This window comes from Mesoplodon bidens (assembly GCF_964165515.1).
Source record: "Mesoplodon bidens genome assembly, chromosome: 2".
In the NCBI taxonomy this organism is placed as follows: domain Eukaryota; kingdom Metazoa; phylum Chordata; class Mammalia; order Artiodactyla; family Ziphiidae; genus Mesoplodon; species Mesoplodon bidens.
The window spans coordinates 51,379,664-51,399,612 of record NC_138177.1 but is presented as its reverse complement, the minus strand read 5'-3'; the positions used below and the strand labels follow the sequence as shown (position 1 = coordinate 51,399,612).

Below are 19,949 nucleotides of genomic sequence, written 5' to 3'. Positions count from 1 at the left end.
TTTCCAGGAATAGCTTGGGAATACTACTTAATGGAATCTTCTCTGATGATTTAAATTCATAGTACTCTCTTCTCCTTCTGGATTCTCATTGTAATGATCATAAATAATGGTATGTATTTGGCACTTCTTATTTACTATTTTGATTTAATATATTATGTTAGTATATATTGTGTTTCTAACCAGGCTACAACTTTTTTTTGAGAAGAGTCTATGCTTTAAGTTTTTGGTGCCTCTCAAAGTGCCTAATAGGCTCTCTATATCTATGACAGGATGTTCTAATATTTTTACTTGATCAGTTTAAAAATAATCAGTGAAACTGCTTGTACAAGGTTCCAGTTGACTTTTCCATTAAGCTGTACTCATTTTCTGTATATTAGTGTTTTAGGAGAGGATTTTGGGAAGGTGGTAGAGTTGGAAGCTCTAGGAATCTGTCACCATAACTAGACAAAAACTGCAATGGCAGAATCTGTCTGATGTCACTGTTTTGGAATTCTGGAGTCTGTTGAAGGCTTGCAAGTTCTAGAGGAAAACTCAGACAGGTAAATTGTATTTATTTCAGTCAGTTTCAGCTCTTAGGAAAACAGCAGCAACTTATCCCTACCCTCAGCAGTGTGGCAGGCAACTGTGTGTGTGGCCTGAAGCAGCTTACACACAGGTTACAGGAGGTACAATAGCCAAGAAGACTGTCTTCCAAGTACCAAGGATCTGTACCCTGATTGCTGACTTCTATTTCTGATCACAGAAAGTGGTGGTAGCCATTGTTGTCACACCTCACCAACTCTTGCAAGCCCTTTCCTTGTTGGCTAAAGTGACTTACATGGGATTTAAAGATCCAGCAACATTTGCTTCTACCTTCATTTTTCATGTTTCCAATCTCAGAAGCCAGGCACTAAAGACTAGGACATTCAAAAACAACTGCATATGTGGGGAATTTTAGAAAGTGAGTGTGCATGTTCAGGGAAAAAACACAGAAACAGGCTGAGAAGACCTTCAGTTTACATCTCAGGTGATCCCTGCCACAGAAACATGATACAAAAGATCAATAAACAAAAACAATAACAAAAACTGCAATGTCTAGGGAAAGGGGAGAATCTGATTTCCAGAGTTACCACATTATTAGATTCCAATGTCCAATATTCCACAAAAAATCACCAGACATACAAAGAAACAGGAAAGTGTGGTCCATTCAGAATAAAAAAACAAATGAACAGAAACTGTTCCTGAAAAATATCTGATGATAGATATATTAGATAAAGACAACAAAATATCTTAAAGATGCTCAAAGAACTAAAGGAAGACTTGGAGAAAGTCAAGAAAATGATGTGTGAACAAAATGGAAGTATCATAAGGAGCTAGAAAACCTAAAAAGGAACCAAAAAGAAATTATGGAGCTTAAAAGTACAATACCTGGTATTAAAAATTCAACAGAGGGATTAAAGGCAAATTTGAGTGGCAGAAGGATCAGTGAACATGAATATAGAATGGTGGAGGTTACTGAGTCTGAGGAACAGAAAGGAAAAAGAGTGAAGAAAAGTGAGCAGAGCCTAAAGGATCTGTGTGATATCATCAAGTGGATCAATCTACACAGTGTGGGAATCTCAGAGGGAGAAGAGAGATAGAAAGGGGCAGAGAGAATATTTTTAAAAAAAATGGTGAGCAACTTTGCAAATTCGATGACAGACACAAATATAAACATCCAAGAAGCTCAACAACGCCCAGGTAAAATGAACTTAAAGACATCAACACTAAGTCACATAATAACCAAACTTTCAAAAGACAAAGATAGAGTAGCTAAGATGGCAGAGTAGAAGGACCCTAAGCTCACCTCCTCTCACAAGAACACCAAAATCACAACAATCTATAGAGCAATCATCATTGAAAAAGACTGAAACCTACTAGAAAAGATCCCCTAGAGCTAAAGACATAAAGATGGAACCACAAGGAGACTGGGAGGAGGGGCAGCCTTGCAATATAATCAAATCCCATACACCCCAGTGGGCACCCCACAAACTGGAGAATAATTATATTACAGATATTCTCCCACAGGAGTGAGTTGTGAGCCCCAAGTGAGGCCCTACAGCCCAGGGGTCCAGCACTGGGAAGAGACGCTCCCAGAGCATTTGGCTTTGAAGGCCAGTGGGGCTTGATTTCAGGAGCTCCACAGGATTGGGGAAAATAGAGATTTCACTCTTAAAGGGTGAACAAAAAAATCTCACACACACCAAAGGACCAAAGGTAAAAGCAGTAACTTCATAGAAGCCTGGGCCAGAGCTACCTACTCATCTTGGAGGGTCTCCTAGGGAAGTGGGGGTAGCTGTGGCTCACTCTGGGGATATAGACATTGTGGCAGATATATCAGGGGATTCATTTGTGTGAGTTCTCCCAGAGGCTGATATTTTGGCACCAAGACCTGGACCCACCCAACAGCCTGTAGGCTCCAGTGCTGGGACATCTCAGGCCAAACAACAAACTGGGAGGGGATACACCCCCACCCATGAGCAGACAGGCTGCTTAAAGACTTCCTGAGTCCACAGCCACCTCTAAACACACCCCTAGACATGGCCCTGCCCACCAGAGGACCAAAACCCAGCTCCAACGGTTAGGGGGCAGACACCAGAGGCAAGAAAATTACAGTCCTGCAGCCTGCAAGCCAAGTCTGCAAACGCAGGCCAGATACTACCCTGGGACCAGCTGGCCCCTGGCCCTTGGGTGATGAGAGGGGAGTGCACTGCTGGGATGCATAGGATGTCTCCTACAGAGGGTCACTTCTCCAAGGTAAAAAAAAAGTAACCAACCCACCACATACATAAAAATACAAATAGCAATTTAGAGAAAATGAAGCAACAGAGGAATATGTTTCAGATGAAGGAACAAGATAAAACCCCAGAAGAACTAAGTGAAATGGAGATAGGCAATCTACCCAAGAAAGAGTTCAGAGTAATGATAGTAAAGATGATCAAAGAACTCAGGCAGAGAATGGATGCACGGAATGAAAAATTAGAAGTTTTTAACAGAGAATTAGAAAGTATAAAGAACAACCAAACAGAATTAAAGAATACAATAACTGAAATGAAAAATACCCTAGAAGGTATCAATAGTAGAGTAAATGAGATGGAAGAACTGATTAGTGAGGTGGAAGACAGAGTAATGGAAATCACTGCCACTGAAGAGAAAAAACAAAAAAAAAAAGAATGAAAAGGAATGAGGACAGTTCAAGTGACTTCTGGGACAACATCAAGCATGCTAATATTTGCATTATCAGGGTCCTAGAAGGAGAAGAGAGAGAGAGAAAGGACCTGAGAAAATATTTGAAAAGATAATTGCTGAAAACTTCCCTAACCTGGGGAAGGAAATAGTCACCCAAGTCCAGAAGTGCAGAGAGTCCCATACAGGATTAACCCACAGAGGAATACACCATGACACAGTGTAATCAAAATGATGAAAATTAAAGATAAAGAGAGAATATTAAAAGCAACAAGTAACATACAAGAGAACTCCCATAAGGCTATCAACTGATTTTTCAGCAGAAACTCTGCAGGTCAGAAAGTAGTGGCATGATATACTTAAAGTGATGAAAGACAAAAACTTACAACTAAGAATCCTCTACCCAGCAAGGCTCCCATTCAGATTTCATGGAGAAATCAACAGCTTTACAGACAAGCAAAAGCTAAAATAATTCAGTATTACCAAACCAACTTTACAACAAATGATAAAGAACTTCTCTAGGTGGAAAAGAAAAGGCCACAAATAGAAACAAGAAAATTATAAAATGGAAAAGCTCACTGGTAAAGGCAAACTTACAAGAAAGGTAGGAAATCATCCACACACAAAGCTAGTAGGGAGGTTAAAAGATGAAAATAGTAAAAATCATTTGTATCCACAATAAGCAGTTAAGGGATACACAAAACAATTAGATGTAAAATAAAAAATCAAAAACAGTAATTGTGAGGGGAGGAGAGTACAAATGCAGGGTACCTAAAATGCATTTGAAATTAAGAGATCCGCAACTTAAAACAAGAATGTATAAATACAGACTCCAATACAAAAACCTCATGGTAACTGTAAAACAACAATCTATAATAGATATACATACAAAAAGAAAAAGGAATCCAAACATAACATTAAAGATAGTCATTACAAGAGTAGAGAATGAAAGAAGAAAGGGGAAAGAAAAAGACCTACAAAAACAAAGAAGCAATTAACAAAATGGCAATAGGAACATACTTATCAATAATTACCATAAATGTAAATAGACTAAACGCTCCAAGCAAAAGACAGACTGGCTGAATTGTTACAAAAACAAGACCAATATATACACTGCCTACAAGAGACTCACTTCAGATCTGGAGACACATACAGACTGATAGTGAGGAAATGGAAAAAGTATTCCATGCAGACGGAAATCAAAAGAAAGTCAGAGTTGCAATACTTATATCAGACAAAAATGGACTTTAATAAAGACTGTTACAAGAGACAAAGACACTACATAATGAGCAAAGGATCAGTCAAAGAAGAAGATTATAACAATTGTAAATATATATGCACCCAACATAGAAGCACCTCAACATATAAGGCAAGGGCTAACAGCCATAAAGGAAAAATTGACAGTAACACAATGATAGTAGGGGACCTTAACACTCCACTTACATCAATGGACAGATCATCCAGACAGAAAATCAATAAGGAAACACAGGTAACACCCATCCTTCTGAAACTATTCCAAAAAACTGCAGAGGAAAGAACTCTTCCAAACTTGTTCTCTGAGGCCACCATCACCCTGATACCAAAACCAAAGATATCACACAAAAAAGAAAGTTACAGGTCAATATCACTGATGAAAATAGATGCAAAAATCCTCAGCAAAATACTAGCAAACCAATTCCAAAAATACGTTAAAAGGATCATACATCATGATCCAGTGGGATTTATCCCAGGGAGGCAAGGATTTTTCAGTATTCACAAATCAATCAATGTGATACAGCATATTAACAAATTGAAGGATAAAAACCATGTGATCCTCTCAACAGATGCAGAAAAAACTTTTTATAAAATTCAACATCCATTTATGATAAAAACTCTTCAGAAAGTAGGCACAGAGGAAACATAGCTCAATATAATAAAGGCCATATATGACAAACCCACAGCTAACATCATACTCAATGGTGAAAAGCTGAAAGCATTTCCTCTAAGATCTGGAACAGTACAAGGATGCCCACTCTCACCACTTTTATTCAGCATAGTTTTGGAAGTCCTAGCCACAGGGAGCAGAAAAGAAAAACAAATAAAGGAATCCAAATTGGAAAAGAAGTAAAACTGTCAGTGTTTGCAGATGACATGATGTTATACATAGAAAATCCTAAAGACACTACCAGAAAACTATTAGAGCTCATCAATGAATCTGGTAAAGTTGCTGAATACAAAATTAATAAACAGAAATCTGTTGCACTTCTATACACTAACAACAAAAGATGAGAAGCAGAAATTAAGGAAACAATCCCATTTACCACTGCATCAAAAAGAATAAAATATCTAGAAATAAACCTACCTAAGGAGGCAAAAGACCTGTACTCTGAAAACTATAAGACACTGATGAAAGAAACTGAAGATGACACAAACAGATGGACAGAATATCCCATGTTCTTGGATTGGAAGAATCAGCATTGTCAAAATGACTATACTACCCAAGGCAATCTACAGATTCAATATAGTGGCATTTTTCACAGAACTAGAACAAAAGATTTTTAAATTTGTATGGAAACACAAAAGACTCCTATTAGCCAAAACACTCTTGAGAAAGAAGAACGGAGCAGGAGGAATCATGCTCCCTGACTTCAGACTATACAATAAAGCAACAGTCATCAAAACAGTATGGTACTGGCAGAAAAGCCAGACATATAAATCAATGGAGCAGGATAGAAAGCCCATAAATAAACCCATACAATGATGGTCAATTAATCTATGACGAAGGAGGCAAGAATAGACAATGGAGAAAAGACAGTCAATAAGCGGTGCTGGGAAAACTGGACAGCTATATGTAAAAAGAATGAAATTAGAACATTCTTTAACACCATATACAAACATATACAAAAATAAACTCAAAATGGATTAAAGACCTAAATATAAGACAGTATATTATAATACAGAGGAAAACATAGGCAGAACACTCTTTGACATAAATTGCAGCAATATTTTTTTTGGATACATCTCCTAGAGTAATGGAGATAAAAACAAAAATAAAAACTGGGACCTAATTAAACTTAAAAGCTTTTGCACAGCAAAGGAAACCATAAACAAAATGAAAAGAAAACCTACAGACTGGGAGAAAATATTTGTAAATGATGCTACCAAGAAGGGATTAATTTCCAATACATACAGCTCATCCAGCTTAGTATCAACAACAACAACAACAACATAATAAAAAAATGGGCAGGGGCTTCCCTGGTGGCACAGTGGTTGAGAATCTGCCTGCTAATGTAGGGGACACGGGTTCGAGCCCTGGTCTGGGAGGATCCCACATGCCGCGGAGTAACTAGGCCTGTGAGCCACAACTACTGAGCCTGCACGTCTGGAGCCTGTGCTCCTCAACAAGAGAGGCCGCGACAGTGAGAGGCCCGCGCAACGTGATGAAGAGTGGCCCCTGCTTGCCACAACTGGAGAAAGCCCTTGCGCAGAAACGAAGACCCAACACAGCCAAAAATAAATAAATAAATAAATTTATTAAAAAAAAAAAATGGCCAAAAGACCTAGGTAGACATTTCTCCAAAGAAGACATACAAATGGCCAACAGGCACATGAAAAGATGCTCAACATAACTAATTATTAGAGAAATGCAAATCAAAACTACAATGAGATATCACCTCACACCAGTCAGAATGGCCATTATTAAAAAGTCTACAAATGATAAATGCTGGAGAGGGTGTGGAGAAAACGGAGCCCTCTTACACTGTTGGTGTCATTTCTGTGAGCCGTCCTTCAACTCTGAGAGCTGGCCATTTTTACTAGGGTGCACTGTGTTGTTAAGGATAAAGTCACCATGATTACTACATTTTCAATGCTTCCAATAGGCTTATTACCACATATAATAAGTATATGATTTTGCTTTTCTTCAATTTAAATTCCTTTCTATTAATTACACATCATTTCATTCTCCATAAGAAGCCCAAGAGTTGTTTGGCTACAAGTGCAACTTATGACCTAGAAAGAAAAATGAAATCAACTTTAAGGGAATGATTAAGCTGAGAAGCAAAGAAAAATGGAATTCATAACATTTAACTTATTTCCTCTAAGGAGTAACTTACTTACCCCTCAATACAAGAAATGTGAACTTCTGATTCAAACTCTAAGGTATTGTTTGGGGCATATACTTCACCATGTTTTATTTCCGGATTTGGACATGATTTTCCTAAAAGAAAATTTTCAAATTCATTTTTTCATACCAATTTCAAAACATTTAAATCAAGATCAAACTTCTACATTGCTCTTTTTTTTTTTTTTTTTTTTTTTTTTTGCGTTACATGGGCCTCTCACTGTTGTGGCCTCTCCCGTTGCGGAGCACAGGCTCCGGACGCACAGGCTCAACAGCCATGGCTCACGGGCCCAGCTGCTCCGCGGCATGTGGGATCTTCCCAGACCGGGGCACGAACCCGTGTCCCCTGCATCGGCAGGCGGACTCTCAACCACTGCGCCACCAGGGAAGCCCAACACTGCTCTTTTCTATTGATGAATTATTATTTTCTTTATTTAATTATTATAAGGGCAAACTTAAAATTCACATTTACTGAGGAACGAATCACCAATAAAGATTCCCTGGAGATTTCTCAAAGCTTGAAAAAATGCATTGCTATCTAAAACCTACTTTTGCATGAGAAAATCATTATTGTTGCAGTGGAAAATTGACCCTAAAATGTGTAAAAATCTCTATAGAAAGCAAAAAACAACAAACAAAAATGGTTTTGTTTCCTTACTTAAACATGCTTCTTCAATAGGGCTCCATGAGCCATTAGGCTCACAAGTAGATGCAAGGAGATAAGGCCACACATAAAAGTAGCCTCTGTGACACTCATAGTCTATTCTGTCCCCAGGATAATAATGGTGTTTAATGACACCCTTGAGCTTCATACTCTCCAATACTGGTGGATCAATACAGGGACCTAGGAATAAAAATAAAAACAGAAAGTTAAGGATTTAATCTCTTTCACCAGACACTTGTGGCCTAGCAGCAAGTAGGCAGTACAGAATAAATGGAAAGGTTCCTAGCAAGATTTTAAGTGATTGTCACGTGCTTTTACCCAAGTGATGGTAGTAGCAGAGGATGTGTCTTCCTTACTTTAAATAACATCCTATTAGCTTTTAATCTGTTGAGGAATAAGCTAAATTTTCATTCAACAGTAAATTAAAGGAGACAAAATCTTTTTGGTATTGACTAAATATATATATATATATATATATATATATACACACATATCCTTACATACTTTTTTCTAAATTCATTTCAAAGCTCTCCTCTCCTCTAAAAACTCTTCCATAGTATATAGCACTCTGCTCAGATTACTATTCCATAGTTTGAAACACAAGCATATGATCACTTGTCACTTCAGGCTCAGTTTCCTCTCAGTAGGCAAGGTCCTAGAGGGCAGGGATCATATGCCTTCTTTTTCTACTACACTCTGTACACACTGGGTGCTCAAGACATGGTAAGAGGTGACTATTAAATAAACATTGTGGATTTCAAAGATAAAAATAGATATGGACTAAGTATTTCAAAGTATGACTTCATTTCATATATTTCATATTTGTGAACTAAATAATTTTATGAGTGAATAGATAACATTTAAATATCAAAATTTACCATTTTGAACAGACTTACATTGAAAAAAATTTTGTTTTCTTGATATTACTTTAAATGTAATTTAATTTTTCTTCTCTGATCAATAGAGCATGCACATCCTTAGAAGCTCCCTGAGGTAGCTGTTTGGGATATTTATCTAATATACCCCAACAGTAAAGCTACTTTCCTGCTATACTTTCATAAGTTTTTATTCTTTTTTTTTTTTTTTGGCGGTGGGGAGCCCCTCCCTAGAAGAGTGTAATTCCTACTTCAACAATTTCTCTTCCTTTCAATTATCTGTGGGTTCAACAACCTAACAAATCTGTTAGAAACATTATGTAAAATAATGTTATGGAGACACATCAAGTCCTAAAGTGCTAAAGGAATGCAGAGGCCACACCTATAAGGTTAAGGATCTAAGGAGAAAGAAATAGACCTATTTTGGTCCCTGACGAACCTTTTCTTTATTACTCCCTGGATCTCTGTCTTACTGCAGATTGAGAGACTGGTCAAGAGAGAACTCTAAAGAGGTGAAATATTACCCTCCTTTCCTATCATATTCTAAACTCTAAACTCCTCTCTTGATACACCGTCCAACATTTCATTTACATCATGTGCTGAAACTGTTTCAACATTTAGCAAATGTTTTCAACATTTCTACTATGCTGATCTTATTACATGAATGCTCCTCAATTAACTGCCCAAAACAAAACGAAAGCAAAAAGCAAAAAAAAAAAAAAAACGGAAAAAAAACCCAAAACCAAAACCAAACCAAACAACCCCCCCCAAAAAACAAAACACTTTAGTATTAAAAGCATTGCTTAAAAAGAAAATTAGTTGAGTTGAATTTTATTAATAATATTAAATTTACTCAATACCCTGAACCAGACATTCTCATTTTAACATAGGAAATAAACAAACAAACAAAAAACACAGGCTAGAAACGCTATATAATTTTGTACTAGATACAAATGTATTACATCATTCTAGAATTTCCTGGAACCACCAAGAAAGAAATCAAGTTAACAGCATGCCCATAATTAAATTACACAAGTGTTCTTTGTTTATGCACTCAATTTCAGTAACTATCTCGAAAGTATAAAAAAGAAGAGAAAATTCCTAAAATAACTCTCACACATAGTGCTCTGAATGGAAAAAGACATGTCAATTGGACAGTTTAATCCATTCAACTAATGAAGGATTTCTTCCTACCAATATGCATCATGAAATGAGTGCTTTTAACAATGTGCAGTTTAGAATGTTTGCTTTGTCAACCAGTTGATCACAAGCTTTATACACTGTAATAATTGAGTCCAATGTCACACATTTTTATAATCAAATTTCTTCTTTTGCTCAGAACATTGAATTTTTTTCCTATGAGGATTTTCAAAGTAAATGTCCCTAGCTCCAAAAAAATAACATCTTAACTTAGTTTTTTCTAAATAGTTTACAACATAATTATTATTAGGCTGTAATGCTATACTTTAACAATGGATGCTATTTCATAAAAAGATATGCTGAATTCAGAAAACTCCCCAGTGTTCCAGGTGAGCGTCAGGAAAGTGAAATAATGCTCTGCTGTGAATCAAGAAAAGTGTTCACTTTCTATACACTTGCAAAAATTGTGCAAGCACTTTCTACCTGCTTGCAAAATTTAAAATAACTCCCTGACACAAGCACACGCCACACCCCTTCCCATGTGGTTCCCTTCAGAAAATCATGGTCTCTGACCCCAAATGGAACTTCCCGAAATCTGACCACCCCTCCCCTTCTCTCACTGTCCACACAACCTACTTTTAAACTTTCTTTGCTTCTTCAAAATGCAGGCTCTAACATCTAACATATCAATTTTATTTCTCAGTTCCCACTGATTTATAAGCCACTTAAATTATTTTCAAGTCATTAAGTAGCCTCCCTCTTGGTAAATTCACCCTAACACTCTCTCCCTCAGTAATTTTAACTACCCTGTCTACAACATCTGGAGCTACTGTTCATTCTCTCTTTGCTCCCTTGTGCCTGAAAAGCTCTTTTCCTTGGTTTCCAGGTAGCAAACCAGTCTGGTTTTCAGCCTGTCCTCTGGCTGCTCTTCCTTCTCTGTCTGATGGCATAATGTGACGTTCCTCATGGGTTATTCTATGAGCTCTCCTTCTTTTCATTCTGCAAATCCCCCTGGGTCAGAATGTATACTCTCATGACATCATTACAACTGATGACAGCTGCATCCCAAATCCCTCTCTCCATCCCAGATCTTGGCTGGGGTGCCAAGTCTATGTGTTCAACTGCCTCCCCACAGCTCCACTTGGAATGTGTCACACTATCTCAAATAACATAATGAAGCCAGCAAACAAGATACATGGTTTCCACAACTGAAATGCCTGTTCCCTCTCTCTGTTTCCACCTTTACTTCTAATTCAAGCCACTATCATTTCTTATCTGGATTGCTACAAGAGTTTCTGAATAGGTCTCCTTACTGGTCTTGCCACCTTTCATTCGGTTCATTTTCACACTGCCACCAGAGTAATACTGATATGATACTAGGACCAAGGCCCTTCCAAGTCAGATATGTTTCAACGGCTCCCTGTTGCCCTCATGATAATGTCTAAGGATCCCTGACATGGCTAACAGAGCTTTAATATCCGCTCACTCTTGCACACTCTTCTAAGCCACATTCAATTCCACTAGTAGTGCCCATTAAATTACTCAACTTACTTTAGCACTCTAGACCTCCTTGCATCATATTACTTCAGCTTTGACCAGAGACTGCCATTCCTCCCACCCACTCATCCTTCAGTTTCATCTCAGATGCCACTTCTTCCCAGAGGCTCTTGACATCTCTCACTCAAAGCACTGGGTTAAGTGTCCTCATGGTGCCCCAATTTACTTCTTTCATAGCACTTTTCATACTGTAATTATTCATTGCTTATTTCCCTAGGAGACTGTAGCCTTTTTGAGGGCCATGGCTCATTCTTCACTGCATTTCTAGTTCCTAATGCCAGAGCTGAAGGAGCACTGTTATCAGTTTTATACATTCTTGGGTCAAAATGCAAATTTTTTACTGTTCAGCCAAACTGCTCCAGAAATATCTTCGAATCATCACTTTTTTCACTGCTGTTTCTGTTCCTATTTTCCATTTCTTTCATTCATTTATTTACAAACATTTCACTTTATGAGAATTTTTAATTTCTTTCATGCCAAAATATTTGTTTTAATATTTTATTATAAACCCATTTTATATTACTTCTATGTCTAGAAATAGTATTTTAATATTATTAAAAGTGAAATCCAAAGACTGTGGGTTATATTTTTTCCTGAAGATTAGCAATGAACAATTCTAGAACTTGTTTCTTAAAACAGTGGTGATATTAATCATTTTAGAAAAAGCAAATTAAACCTGTGCCAATCATTATTTTAGCGTTTTTTAACTAAATTATCTTTCACAATCTTCCTATGAGCTGTGTACTATTTCCCATTCTTTAAGATGAGCAATCTGAACCATGGTAAGGTGAAGTAACTTGCCCATGAATACACTCCCTGTAGGTAGCAGACCCAGGGTCAAGCCAGGAAACCCGGTTCCACTACCCACATTGCTTTCCATCACTGTCTGTCATCTAGAACCCTCGTATGGTTATGACAACAATGTTTGTCTGCAATTTAGTCCTTAAGCAATGGTCTTCTACTGAGCCTGGGGAGATTAAAGCAAGCTTAGTTTAGATTTGCATTGTTAGTGCAAACGAAAGGCCTCAAGGTGCCCAAAAAGAACAGGTAATAACATCATAGTCTGATTTTTATGATAGTAATTTTTCATTGCTACCTATCCTGTTCTTCCGTAATTATTCACTCTGTGATCTACACCGCTGCCTTCCTCTTGCCTCCTTTGCCTTACTGTTGCCACACTGGGTAACTAGGCAGTCCATGGCTGCCCCGAGCCGTGCCACATCTCTGAGCCTTTGCTCGCACTGTTTTCTCCGCTCTGAACGCCTTTCTTCCTGCTCAAAACTCCTTCAACTCTCGTCTTCCTTGACTTAATTCACTCAACATCTCCTCTAGGAAGTCGTCTCTGCTTACCTGGGGAGGCACTGACCAGTCCCCTTCTCTTGTGTAAGCAGCTTTTTGTAGGGAGTCCCTTTTGTCTTGTCACTTTAGCAAAGCTATACTTTAATTAACCTCTGGCCCAAGCACACCTTTCACATCTTTTGATCACACAATACTGTGCCTAACCTGTTGGTTCTCTTCTTAGATCAGAGAAATAGAAAGGAAGAATAATTAACAGATGATCAGATCTTCCCCCCAGCTTTCCCTTCAGTAACCTCGAGAGCAAACTGTGCGAAACAGATAACATCTAAAGAAATATCACAAGGAGTCGACAAGTGTGCAGGCAATGGGAGATGTCAATAAATATGATTCCCTATCTCAATGATTACCTGAGATTACTTCCCCTTTTTCCCTTAAAAAACTTTCATGGCCAAGCAGAATCTTCAGAGTTAGTTCTGGGACAGGAGTCTGCCTTCTCCCCAGATGCCAGCCTTCTGATTAAACCTTTCCATTCCTACCAGCACTTGTCTCTCAAGTATTGACTTTCTGAGCAGCGAGCAGCCAGACCTGAGTTCGGTAGCACTCGGACTCTCCTCTGCATGGATCTCTCAGCTCACCATCACGTGTCTTCATGTTTAACACATGATATTGTGGACTCCATTCAGCCGTGTGGCCACAACACCTCACAAAGTACATGCCTCATAGTCGCTATTCAAAACACTTTGGTTCTCAAAGTTACACCACTGTCAAACAGAAACCAATGGTAAAGAATACAGTATAATGAATCTAATATTGAAAATAATCATCTTAAAACTTTATGCACTGGAGAAAGATTTGACCACCTAATTTCTTTTGTTCTCCATCTCCCAGTATTATTGTAACCTAGCAATTGACCAATAAGGACTATTCTTCTTGCACTGCAATACGCAGAGTACGAAACTAAGAAACTACTGTGTAAGCACTTATTGATCTTGGCTTCTTTCAAAAGAAAAGACCTAAAATAGCCAGAAGAGACCACCCATAAAAGGAAATTGTAGGTTTTGTCCCACAAAGCAGACTCATTCTGGAGGAATGAGACTGGTCCCTTCTGTGATCTCCTACCATTTGCCAACTACCTCTGAGATGGCAAGACCCCCAAGGCACAACACTGTTCAATTACAAAACCTTCTCCTCATGAGCTGCTTCAGCGCATGTTTATTATATCCACATACTTTCCCTGCCCAACATAGTGAGTTCTCATTTGTACCTTACCTAAGTTTCTTACCTATCCTGATTTTACCTTTCAACCTTAAACCTAACCTTGTTTTTCCTCCTCTTCATTTCTAGCTGTTATCTTCCCTGATACACCCTATTCATTTTACTTATCTATTTTCCTCTATTTTGAATAGTTTTCATCATCTCCTTCCACTTCTAGCTTTAAACCTATTCTAAACATTATTATTCTTTAAAAAATTCCTTTTAATTTTTTGTTAGCACTGCTGTTCCATCACCCACAACTCTCTTGCAGAGAAATAAACTTTCAAAATGATCCGTAACAAGCAAGACTGGAGTATTGAGAGCCCTGAGGAGTCTACAGTCAGGAGAAGATAGATCCTTTCTGACCCCCAGCTGTCCCTGCCTTCGCTTTTTAGGCACCACAGAAAGTCCATCCTAAGCATGGCTCTTTAGAGAACCTTTCTCCTGGAAGCAAGAGAAGTTTTTCCTGGGCTCTAAGCCCCAGCCGAATGTTACCTTTAATTTTCTGGTACTTGATAGTTATACAATAATGTTGACACTGAGGCAAAAAAAATGGGCATTTGAAACCACAAGTGTGACAAGACAGCCAAGATCTCTGCATTCTAGTGAGGAGAGAACAAAAAACATAGTTTGGGAAGGTGACTACCAGTTGGGGGGAATTGAGCTGAAGTGTGTGTGTCCACGGGAAACAGTGTGTCAGAGAAGGTCCCTCTGAGGGGATAACATCACAACTGACTTTGAAGAATAAGAAGGAGCCAATTATGCAAGAGGTAGAAGGAGAATGTTCCAAGGCCAAGGGAACAGCATGTACAGAAGGCAAGGGGCAGAGTTTGGCCTGTTTGATGAGCAGAAATGTCTTCCCTTCCACCAGTCATTTGTTAAATGCTGTCAGAGAATCATGCTCCTTTCCTCCTGGGTACTTCTCTTGGGTTATAACATATTCATTAGTATTATGTTTTGGCTACTGTCTACCACTCCCAATAAATTGTAGCAAATATTTTATTTCCTAACATGTGCCTGGCACTGGGGACCCAAGACCAGCACAGGACCTGGCATATAGAAGGCAAGTATTTGTTGAATGAATGTTGCTAAGAAAAAAATGCAGCATACAAACTGTATATGTAATAGATCCTAAAAATAACTTGGACATGGAACCACACGTGTATATAAAGACAGAAGGAAATATACCAAAGTATTAAAAATGGTTGTCCTTTGATTGTGTATGTTTTATACAATAAGCATGCCTTTTTTTGGGTATATATTTAAAGTATTTATTCGATTCAATGAAACATGGAAAAGAAAAAAAAAAAGTGAATGGGCCTCAGCTCTAGTTTATGAGCTGTATGGGAAAACCAGATGAACATCATTTATAGTTCATTTTCAGGCTACTCATTTTTCACTAGGTTTGGCTACCAATGTTTTTTAGGTTGCTTCGGTAAGTCCCATACAAAGCAGCTTCCTTGTCCCACACTGGGCACCATTGGGCTGGCGACTTCCACAAAGCATACACCAGGGTACATTCCCCCAGGCTCCCCCAGCGGGGCACAAACACCCCCCACACAAGGCATCACCGGCCTAGAGAACATACGGCAGCCCCTCCCCCAGGGCACAGCACCAGCCTCGCAGCATCCCCAGACACAGGGGCACTCAAGAGCAAGCCGTCCCCACCAGCACCGGGTCCCTGCTCCTGTTCCGACTTGGCTCAGTCCTGGAAACACCCTACAGACTTTTGCTAGGGATCCAGTTCGGCCCGGGGTAAACCCCGGCCGAGCCCACCACCCCTCACCGCTCAGTGCCCACCACCAAGCAAGCCTTCTCCTCGGCCACTACGTGGTCTCCACCCCGGTGGGTCCCCGCACAGCAAGAACCAGAACATTCCGGCCACGCCTTCAACCCTAACTCCGCACAACCCCGGGTGGATCCAGCATCGTGCCTCCGCCCGGAGCCAACAAGCAAAGCTCCCCCAGCCCTCGGTTCTGGCCTGCCTGCTCCCCGACCCACTCCAGTTCGCCGCCAGGGCGCACACTCTCTCCAGGCTCCTACCGGAGAATATGGGCAACGGGAGCACTAAGAACAGCAAAAGAATCCCGCCGCAGCACCAAGGAAAAGGGGGACTCTCTGGGCGGCCGGGAGGCGCCTGGCGAGGCGCGCAAGATGCCATCATTTTCGGGGAAATCAGCGGGAAACCCGAGAGACCTTATAATAGAGTTAAGTTACCGGACGCAATAATCCCCGCATTCACAGAGTCATGTGTGGTCACGCAGGTGGGCGTGGCCTAGAACGCTGCAGGAGCGAAGGAGATGGCCTTGCGGGGCCAATGGGAGGGCTGAAAGGCGGGGCCTCGGCGCCAGGGGCGGAGCTTAGGCCTGGAGACGGGAGGCGAGGCCCTTTCGCGGGGCTTACCCTCCCGGTGAGCGGGGAGCTTTGCGCCTCCTTCTTGTACCCGGACTGTCGCTGACTCCTCTGTCTGAAGACCTGAAGGAGAGCCGCGGTGGCTTGCGGGAAATGGCTGGCTCACCGCCTCTACGTAAACAGACTGTTACCAACCTACTCAGGAAGGGTGGAAAGGCATCAAGGGCCGGTGCGGTCATCACTGTCCCTTTTCCGGAAAGCTGGACTAAAGAATCAAGCGCATCGACCCGAAAATAGAAACCTAGAGCCCAGCCAGTGGGTCACGGTGGGGCAGACACCCCTCAGGACTCCAGTTTGGACCTGGGGCACTCCAGATGGTCCGGACACCTGGACCCTTGCTCAATCCTTAGCATTAGTCAGGCATAATTCGGGACAATAGTTGAGGTTTCCGTGGTTGAGCCTCTGCTTCTGAAGCCTCTCATAGCCTGATTTTAAAATCACGAAAGGTTTGGTCATTGCTCTCCCAACTGCTAAAGTCAATTAGCCTTCCCTGTGTTCCCAGGAAAGGACCCCTGGGAAGGTAAATTGTTAACACCGGGCCATTAGCATAATGGGTTCCAACGCTACAGGGCCTTTGTCCTTGAGCCACTAAATGTTTTATTGAAGATGAAATATACATGCATGAAAAAGGCAAGGATGGGGGTGCATTAAGTGCCAAATTTCTTGGAAGCAGTAAATGTCATTAGAGTTGGGAGGGGTAGGAATTGGTCAGCTGAAGTGGATAAGGGGGAGAACTTTTCTGTTGAAACGATCTTGCAAACAATGCTGGAACATTAACAATGAGCAAGATTTATTTGTAGAATTGTAAGTAAACCTGTATGACTAGTAAAAGAAATATAAAAGTAACCTGACTGGTATTAAAGAGCAAACAAAAGAAGTTGACATTTTCGTCTTATTAGTTGGCAAAGAATAAGAAGGTCAACCAATGTAAGTAAACATATTTGGGGAACCAGTACCCTCAGATTTTAGTATTTGACATAACTTTTCTGTATGTCAAAAGTTTTAAAATGGACATGACTTTTAAATCACCAGTTCCATTTAGAGTTTACCCCAAAGAAATCATCAGAGCAAAGCTGTATAGTTTTGCAAAAAAAATTTAAATCCATGTGTCTAGCAAAAATATTAAGGATTTTATGGTAGGTAGTTTATTGTTTTAAAAAAATCAATGTGAGGAACTATGATAAATTCCTGAGTGGAAAAAGGAGACTCCAAATCAGTGTGTACCTTTTTTCATTCCTTTTATTAAAACAAAAGTAGTATATTGATACACAGAGATTAGTTGGAAATATACCAAAATTAACCAATAGTTGATAGGATTACGGATATTTAATTTTCTTTGTGCTTTTCAGCTTTCTATACTGACACTATGTTACCTTTGGAATCAGGTAAAGAAAAAAATTTATTTACATCCAACCTATATTTCAATTGCTATTTCATTCATAGAATGGTGGGAATAGAACCTGTTATCACACAGAGTTAAGGTATGAGAGGATGGTGAGGAAATGGAAATTCTCTGTATACACTTCAAATGCATCATCTGGAATCACAAAACTTTATATATATATATTTTAAAATTTAAAAAAATTTTTATTGGACTATAGTTGATTTACAATTTTGTGTTAGTTTCTGCTGTACAGCAAAGCGAATCAGTTATATACATATATCCACTCTTTTTTAGATTCTTTTCCCATATAGGTCATTACAGAGTATTGGGTAGAGTTCCCTGTGCTATACAGTTGGTCCTTATTAGTTAACTATTTTATGTATAGTAGTATGTATATGTCAATCCCAACCTGCCAATTTATCCCTTTCCCCCTTCTCCCCCATAACCATGTTTGTTTTTTACATCTGTGATTCTATTTCTGTTTTGTAAGTTCATTTGTACCATTTTTTTAGATTCAAGATATAAGTGATATCATATGATATTTGTCTTTCTCTGACTTACTTCACTCAGTATGACAATCTCTAGGTTCATCCATGTTGCTGCAAATGGCATTATTTCATTCTTTTTCATGGCTGAGTAATATTCCATTGTACCACATCTTCTTTATCCGTTCCTCTGTCAATGGACATTTAGGCTGCTTCCAACAAAACTTTATATATTTTTCAACAATTTTATATGTGAGACGTACTAAAGCTATTCTGGGATGAACAAACCATGGAATTTCCTCTTCCTCCCAGACCAATACAATTTTTTGAATTCTTGGCAGAGCATATAAACACGAAGTGTGGATGTGATGTAAAAAATATACACCTTAGTATTGGGGGTTATAAAATCCATAATTTTATAATTAAGTGGACAGTGAAAGGAAATGCAATGAGGGGGAATTATCATTTCTGTTAATTCTTTCAGTTACAAAGGAGTGATATAACAAATATTCTGTGGCTCACTGTTGGCATTTACTTATGAAAACAGAATTTATTTCTTCTGCAACTATCTGTACATAATATTGTATGTCAATAAGCTGAAAAAAAACTTTCCCGTTTATTTTTGGGCTTGAAAGTAAGGTTTTTTTGGGTTTTTTTTTTTCTTGATGAGAAAATTTAAAAGGTAGGAAAAGAAGTAGACTAGCTTTTGCTAGAGTAGATTCAAGGATTCGGGTTTTACTGGAACTTTGTTTCAGTGAAATTTCTGTACCTGGGGCTCATCAAATCATCCCAAATATAATTGAAGAGTTTCACATAGATTTCTTTAACTTATTTTGATTTGACCCAACTGAGGCTCCATTTGAAAGGTTCTAAGTCTTGTTCTCTATTTTTCTGGACAAGTTCCATGAGGCAGGGATAGTTTTCTTGCTGTATCTCCAGTGCTGAGACAATTCTAAACCTACACTAGGTGCATAATAAATACACACTAAATACTGAATGAAATAAATGGGCATTGCTGTCAAGTGCATTTAACATGTTTCTGCCAGTCCTCCTCCAGTGCGCATTTACCAAATGCTGGGAAGGTCCTGAGAGATTTTGATTTTAGTAATTTTAGCCACTAGGAACAAAGAAGGATTTGTCTCTGAAAGGATTTGTCTACAACTGTCTGCAGAGAAAACTTTCCTAAATCAGGCATGGCAAGCTGACCTATGAAGTGGACCTACTGTCTAACCCTTAGCCTTGAGATCATTTTAGTGACTGAGTTCAAAGGGAGAGTACTGACTGTGAACTTCCTAAGGTGCTGAGAGGAATAGAACTCAAGAGTCGAGGCTTTGAGTGAAGTAGGGGCTTAAACCCTAGTGGTTCCTCCAACTCTCCCTGAAGATTTTATCAAGCTGCCAGCGATAAAATGAGGAGAGAATGGAGAATACGATTGTTTGTAGACCAGGTTTTGAGCTACGTAGTAGCTCTCCTGTAAGCTTTAGGAATAGCGGTAAGGTAGAGGGAGGTGTCTGTGGATGTCATTAAACCTAGGGTAACTTCATTAAATAAAACAATGTTAGACGATCCTTTG

General features: G+C 39.2%; 1 protein-coding gene across 1 annotated transcript in view; it reads right to left on the bottom strand.

Annotated features, from left to right (window-relative positions):
* Positions 1-16,259, bottom strand: part of LOC308629616 (membrane cofactor protein-like) — a gene marked incomplete at both ends in the record, with an annotated part of 31,486 nt that extends 15,227 nt beyond the window's left edge. The window contains 3 exons of the mRNA XM_081257655.1: positions 7,303-7,402; positions 7,965-8,150; positions 16,139-16,259. Of these exons, the coding sequence (XP_081113781.1) occupies positions 7,303-7,402; positions 7,965-8,150; positions 16,139-16,259 (407 nt within the window). The remainder of the gene's footprint in view (positions 1-7,302; positions 7,403-7,964; positions 8,151-16,138) is intronic.
* Positions 16,260-19,949: the final 3,690 nt, after the last annotated feature.